Source organism: Antrostomus carolinensis, unplaced genomic scaffold, assembly GCF_000700745.2.
Source record: "Antrostomus carolinensis isolate BGI_N321 unplaced genomic scaffold, ASM70074v2 scaffold24077, whole genome shotgun sequence".
Lineage (NCBI taxonomy): Eukaryota > Metazoa > Chordata > Aves > Caprimulgiformes > Caprimulgidae > Antrostomus > Antrostomus carolinensis.
The window spans coordinates 2,689-9,578 of record NW_010329821.1 but is presented as its reverse complement, the minus strand read 5'-3'; the positions used below and the strand labels follow the sequence as shown (position 1 = coordinate 9,578).

Sequence of the window (6,890 nt, the reverse complement as noted above, 5' to 3'; positions counted from 1 at the left end):
TGGCCCAGGAGAGCAGGAATACCCTGGGCTAGCCAGTCCATCAGCTTTGGTTACCTTTAACAAAACATTAATATCAGAAGCAATGCAGTATTAGTTTATTCTATGGACTATTTAAAGGAAACACAATACAGTGGAAAAACTGTGGCTCAAATAAAGCCTCTGCTATACAAATTTAAAATTTACACAGGTTTGAAACACTAGATTAAGACACAGCAACAAGGAACTCATCATTTTTTCCCCACAGATAAAGCTTTTCAAAGTTAGGTTACAAAAAGTCCAGATGGTTTCTTGCAATATCTCTTCACCTTAACTACTCCTCAATGTCCAACAGTAAATACTGGTGTAGCTGATTTAATACTTAACTCCTTAGGAAAGCATGCAAACATCCCTAGTCCTTACTTAGTCCTGGCTTTCCCGCAGCATCAGTTATGTGCATAAATTCCAGAAACAGAAGTGTAGCTGTATTTTTGCAAAAGCTTTGAATAAGGTGACAGAGGCTCAAAGACTCAGTGAAACTCTCCCACAGGAGATGTTCTGGACTCTTACCTTTTTTTCTTTTTTCTTCCTCTTGCCGTCTGAGAAATGCTTGCACTGCTGCAGACTCTACACCCTTGACTTTCGGAACCTTTTTGGGAGGACCAACAGCCAAACTGTACCTTTTCTACAAAGACCAAAGAAATATGTCAGAAAAGTTTAAAAATGTAAAAATCTTAAAGTTATTAAAACTGAGGAGTTACAACACAGTCATGTATTTTAAGCATAGAGATGGCAGCGAATAAACAATGAATTCCCACTGAAGCTGAGAGTTGTGACAGATACACTTGACTCCTGGCCACACTTTGGTTCAGGCTAAGGAGTGACAGGTCTCACATCCTCAGAGTGAACTCATGAGCCAGAAAGTCTCTGGATGACATACAGGGGGGTGAAGGTGTCTTGAGAAACATTTTGAAAGGTGGTTTCAAAACCCAAAAGTGCAAGACAAGATACCAGAGCTAAAACAAAGACATCTGTGATTCTGTGATCTCTCTTCTCTATACTACTGACTAGCAGCCAACTACTTCACCCTATAAATATCATCATCAGGGTGGGCCCAGTGTGCGCTCTCCCTGAAGTGCAGCTGGACTGGATGCCAGGTGACTCTCCCCTTGAGCAGGGATGCTTCTCAAGGTTAGAGATTCCTTACCTCAGACTAAGAGATCCTTCTTTACCCCAAGGTGGAGAGATCTCTTACCCATGACAGATCCTTGGTAAGTGACTGACAGCATGTTCAGCATGCTAATTCATATAGCTACTCAATATTAGGATAAACATTGTATGGATAGTTCCATTAGACAAACCATTTCCAGGCTGAGAGAGTTGGGGCTGTTCAGCCTGGAGAAGAGAAGGCACCAGGGAGACCTTATAGTGGCCTCCCAGAACTGGGGAGGGACTTTTTGTAAGGGCAGTTAATGATAGAACAAGGGGAAATGGCTTTAAACTGGAAGAGGGGAGGTTTAGATGAGATATTAGGAAGAAATTCTTCACTGTGAGGGTGGTGAGACACTGGAACAGGTTGCCCAAAGAAGCTGTGGCTGCTCCTCCCTGGAGGTGTTGAAGGCCAGGCTGGATGAGGCTTTGAGCAACCTGGTCTAGTGGAAGGTGTCCCTGCTGCTGGCAGGGGGGTTGGGACTGGGTAAGCTTTAAGGTCCCTTCCAACCCAAACAATTCTATATGATTCTATATGATTCTATATGATTCTATATGATTCTATATGATTCTATATGATTCTATATGATTCTATATGATTCTATATGATTCTATATGATTCTATATGATTCTATGACCAAGTCCCAGACTAAGATTGGATCCAGTCACACTTAGGCTCCAAAAGGAGTTTAGAAAGCAAAAGGGTCCACTCAATCTCATGACTCACTGGGAAGGTCCTACTCACCCTTTGCATCTCCAGTCTGTGTGTGAATTATTCTAACTCGATGCTAACTCAGTTTTCCTCTGTACATCTCTTCCATGCAGTAATTAATAAGGTGACCCTTGCCATTAAACTTATTGAACCTTGTCAAACGTTAGAGTTAAGACTTTGTTAAATTCAATTGAACTTACTGAACTCTGTCAAATTAACATTTTATCTCAAAATACATTGCTGCTTCCCTCTTTTGAGTGAGGTGCATTCCACGCATCTGCAACAAGAGTACACTCAGCTTTCTGAGGGAGTTCACAGGAAACCAGGAGACAGGTAGGGAAACCAACAGAAATGAGTAAAACGTGCCAGACTGAGAAGGAATGCCACAGCTGCATCAGTCATGGAATAAAAATATCTCAGTTCAGCCTTAGTCTTTGACCAAGCAGGAAATAAAAGCAGACTCCAGCCCAGGCTGCCAGAGGCTGTTCCATCCCACACTGCAGGTTTCCAGTCTGTTAGGGCTTTCAGCTTTTTCTGTGGATGCTCACTTCAGTTTCAGGTTGTCTTATTCAGTGAAGATAAAGAAATCGACTGAAAAAATGGAATTACTCCAAAAGTAAATTGAAACTGACTTCGCCAGCATAATTAGCAGGTTGATCTAAAACTAGTGATATTGATTTTAGTTCCTGCTTCAGTGATCTCAAACAGAAGACTATTGTGCATCAAGCAGTTAGTGACCCGCATAGCAGCTGATCTGAATAGGCACAGGCCTGCACCCCACTCCACTTATCACCTGAGACCACTGGGTGAACTCGGACTGTGACAGACCGCACAGCCCCACTAGGCACCCGGCAGTTACACCACTTGCATGTGGTGGCATTTGCCTGGAGAAGAGAAGGCTCCAGGGAGACCTTATCACAGCCTTTGAATACTCAAAGGGGGCTTATAAGAAAGATGGGGACAGGCTTTTTAACAGGGCCTGAAAGAGAGGAGACTCAGACTAGATATAAAGAAGGAATATTTTATGATCAGGGTAGTGAAGCACTGGAACAAGTTGTCCAGAGAGGTGGTAGATGCCCCATCCCTGGAAACATCCAAGGCTGGACAGGGCTCTGAGCAACCTGCTGTAGTTGAAGATGTCCCTGCTCACTGCAGGGAGTTGGATGAGGTGACCTTTAAAGGTCCCTTCCAACCCAAAGGAGTCTATGATTTTATGTCTTGAAGTGAAGTAGCACGTTTTCATATAACATCCTTTTGCTTGGCAGTGGAAATGATAAATAGAGCTGTTTACTTCCAAGAACATCCTCTAAAAGCTCTAAAGACTACAGTGCTGGTGACCCTCACCACAGGCAGGACTGCACAGCTGCCCATGCCCAGATCTGTCGGGTGCTGTACAACTCGGGGTTCTAGCAGCTGAGCAGATGTGAAGTTACCTATGCAACCCCCTTTTTTCCTTCTGCTGTTATCTCCAGTAAATGTTATTTTAATCAATGTATTAAGAACCCAAGTCTTTCTCTTAGTAAGATCTACAACAAACACTTGCACTCCTGTGCTATACCTGTTCAGATATTACCTTTCATAAATGTACCAATTATCAGGTTGGGCTTTAGAATGATAAAATGGGAAGAAACAGACTTTTTTTGATCTTCTTGACTAGAGAAGATAAAGCAATAAGGAGGACAGATACACTTGCAAAGATAAATACAATAGAAGCCAGTTAAATCCAGAGGCAGATGGAAAGCAGAATACAACATTTAGGAAGAAAACCCAACTCTATTTGAGGTCTGAGAGGGTTGAGGTTTTTTTTTTATTATTTCAGGAGTAAATCAATAGTTTATAACCTAAACCAAGATCTTGCACATGGAAGGCTTGGATCCTCCCCAAATGAAACAGCTGTGAAATGCAATCCATATATAAAACCAGCATCCCTAATAAAAAAGCCACGCAAGGCAGTATTCCCATAAATACCTTCCTAGCCTCACAGCAGCACTGCCTCTCAGTTTTTGCTCAAATGCAGCCCATGACTCAGTGTATTTAATCTGCAAATGAATCTGGCATGTGCCATCTAAATCAGAACAGAAAGAGAAGCAAAGCAATCCACATGTTACCAGTGAAAGTCCTTTCAGAAAAAGGTTGAAGCAAGTTAGTACCTTCAGAAGAATTGGAGGTACCTGTAGTACACTCATTAGTACACTGTCTACAGAAATTATCTTACTCCCAAAGTCAAACATGTCATGTTTTGCCACTGGTAACCTAATTTGGCAAAACTTAGTTTAATTATTCAATTTCTACACAGTTTTTAAAAACAGACAAAACAGAACATTTTCAAAACAGAGAACACAGTTGGACTCAATCTTAAAGGTTTTTTCCAACCTAAATGCTCCTATGATTCTGAAAGGGGTTTAGGCCTAAGGAGCACCTTTCAAAACTGCGAAACAGCAGGGACAAATGTAGATTGATCTGTCCTGTTAGGAAGCCTTATAAAGAATTAAAGTGATGGGGAAGCATTTTTCTGGCTTTGTTTTGCTGCACTACAACCAACAGTTCCATCCAGGAGCAGGTTTGTAAAGCAGCTTGACAAACATGCTGTTTGCTCACTGCCACTAATGTGGCAAATCGTGCAAAAGTCAAGATTTAAAAGTCTTCCTGTCAGTAGCATTTCTCAACATTGACTAACAACTGAAAACACAGCTAAACAATTCACAAACAAATAGCCATTTTCTGTACTGTGACTCACTACTACTGCTGATACAAGTTTTGTTCACCTTCATTTAGAAATTGCATAAAATAACCAGCTCAAGTTTAGTCTTTTTAGAAGCACTGAACCATGCACATGTTCCACACACACAGATGAAGTGTTTTATTTGCAGAGCAAATGAACATGCATCAGATTCCAGGTGAACCAGGCAAAATAAGCCAGGGCGTGTCATTACTTACCATCCAAGCAGCAGCTGTGCTAATCTGCCTTTTTACAGATCTTGCCAAATTGGTTACATCAATGAAGAAACAGAAATGTTTAGTCAAGAAATAACAAGTCTTTTTCTACCAGTGAATAGTATTTCTCCTGAGGTTTCATTCTTTACCTTCATCTCAGCAAACTTTTCTGTAACTACCTACCCAGTAACTGGCTCTCCCTGGATCTGGCCAAGGGTACTTTAAGAGTACGGTGGAAAGTCCATTCAGTGCAAAATCTGCCTTGTTTTCCACTGAACAGCCAGAGTGAAGTGTTTCAGTGGGCTGCCTAGCACACACAGTCACACCACTGACAAAGCAGCAGATTTTTCTCTGAAGAGTAGATCTCAAAACAAGAAGATGAATTTAAAAAGGTGGGTATTAATACAGTAAATAAAAAACTCCACCAGGCTGTATGCACCTATCCATTCACACACACACACACACACTGACTGGTGAGAGATATAGATCAGATAGTTTATATACATATAAATAAGACATCCTTCCCTTAAATGCAGAGTGCCAGTGGCTAGTGGCCAGCAGGCAAGCTCTAGGTCACAAGTTTAACTGTGACCTGACCAAGGTTTTGCTCTTAAATCCCTGACTGTAAAACATGGCACAGGATCCTGATGCAGTTGCAGCTGTTTTGGTGTCAGCATTCAAGTGCCAAATCTTGGACTGTAAAACAGATTTTATAAAATTATTGTAAGCTTTGTGGCATCCAAATGAAGCCCCAGAAGGCCTGGACCAAACACTAGACGCAGTCACAAGCAGCAGCAGCAGCGTTGCCTTTAACACTGACCAGTATTTACACAGGTAGCAATGCAAGGTAGGAGTGGTCCATTCTGCCCAGCCCCGTTCTCAAGCAGAGCACCTCTGCAGCTCCTCACTGTTGCTATGGGCTCGCACACACAATGTCAAGACACTTCCACTTGTGCTATCCAGGAAGGGCAACGTGCAGAGCTGCTCACAGGGCAGGGTTTTTTGTTTGCTTGTTTTCCACTAGCAAGTTGTGACCCCTGCACAACATTACAACACTTTTCCTATTCTTCTCACCATTCATCAAGACATGCAGCCTTCTGCAATGGAAAGTCCCTGTTTTCCCCTAAATATTCTTCAGAGTACAAGTTTCTGATAACATCACTAATGGTTTACTGACCCAGTTAAGCTACACACACATCCCTGTTTTGTGTCACCCTTCTCAAAATGCCCTAATACTGGTTCTCAAATGGCAGCTTTCCAAATTGAAGTGCTCATTTCTGTTAACTGCCCAGGGGCCTCTGCTGTCATCCTGTGCTTGTACCTCCAAGGCCTCTGCTACAGCCTCAGCACTGTCAGCTCTGCAGGCACCACGCTGAGGTTACCAGCAGCTCACTCTGCAGTTGGACTTTCTTAGATACACACAACTGATGCTTTCTCAACAGCTGTTCGCCATATTAGTTACGACAAAGTAAATGGCAGTTACCACACACACGTAAATCTGTCTGATTCTCTCCAGGTTCTAGCAATCCCCACCACCAGAAAGGCTGTATGGGTAAGAGTGTTTTAACTATCAGCTCATACTGCTCTCATCTCCCAGAACCAATTTACCAGGGTCATACATTTTAGTCCTAAAAATGCAAAAAAGAAAATTTCTTAAGATTCCACAACTGCTGTCACAACACCCAAACTGAACCATTAGCTGAAAAAACGCTTACATTTCTTCTGTTAAATGTTGTGTCACACAGTAAAAAAATAATAATTTAAAAAGCATACTGTATGCCCTCCTTTTTGTAGTGGTATTGTGATCCCCACCATCATCTGCTGCTGCAAAAAGAGACCAGGAACAGGAAAAGCTGAAAGTTTCACACATTTTAGTCAGTGTTTGCAAGCGCCTGGAACTTAACTTCAAGTTCAGTCAAGCTGAGGGTAAAAGCCCTCCCCGCCCTGTGCCAGCTTCTCACATTGCCTATCTTGCAGCTCTCCTCGTGTGGACACTGATAACACAAAGCATTGCTAGGCCCTGTTTTGAGACGAGTTTTAACAGCGTAATAGATGTGTG

The 6,890-nt window shown here is 42.2% G+C and overlaps 1 protein-coding gene across 1 annotated transcript in view; it reads right to left on the bottom strand.

Annotated features, from left to right (window-relative positions):
• Nucleotides 1–661, bottom strand: part of SPTY2D1 (SPT2 chromatin protein domain containing 1) — a gene marked incomplete at its 5' end in the record, with an annotated part of 7,008 nt that extends 6,347 nt beyond the window's left edge. The window contains one exon of the mRNA XM_010172726.1: nucleotides 547–661. Coding sequence (XP_010171028.1) covers nucleotides 547–661 — 115 coding nt within the window. The remainder of the gene's footprint in view (nucleotides 1–546) is intronic.
• Between the last annotated feature and the right edge of the window lie 6,229 nt (nucleotides 662–6,890).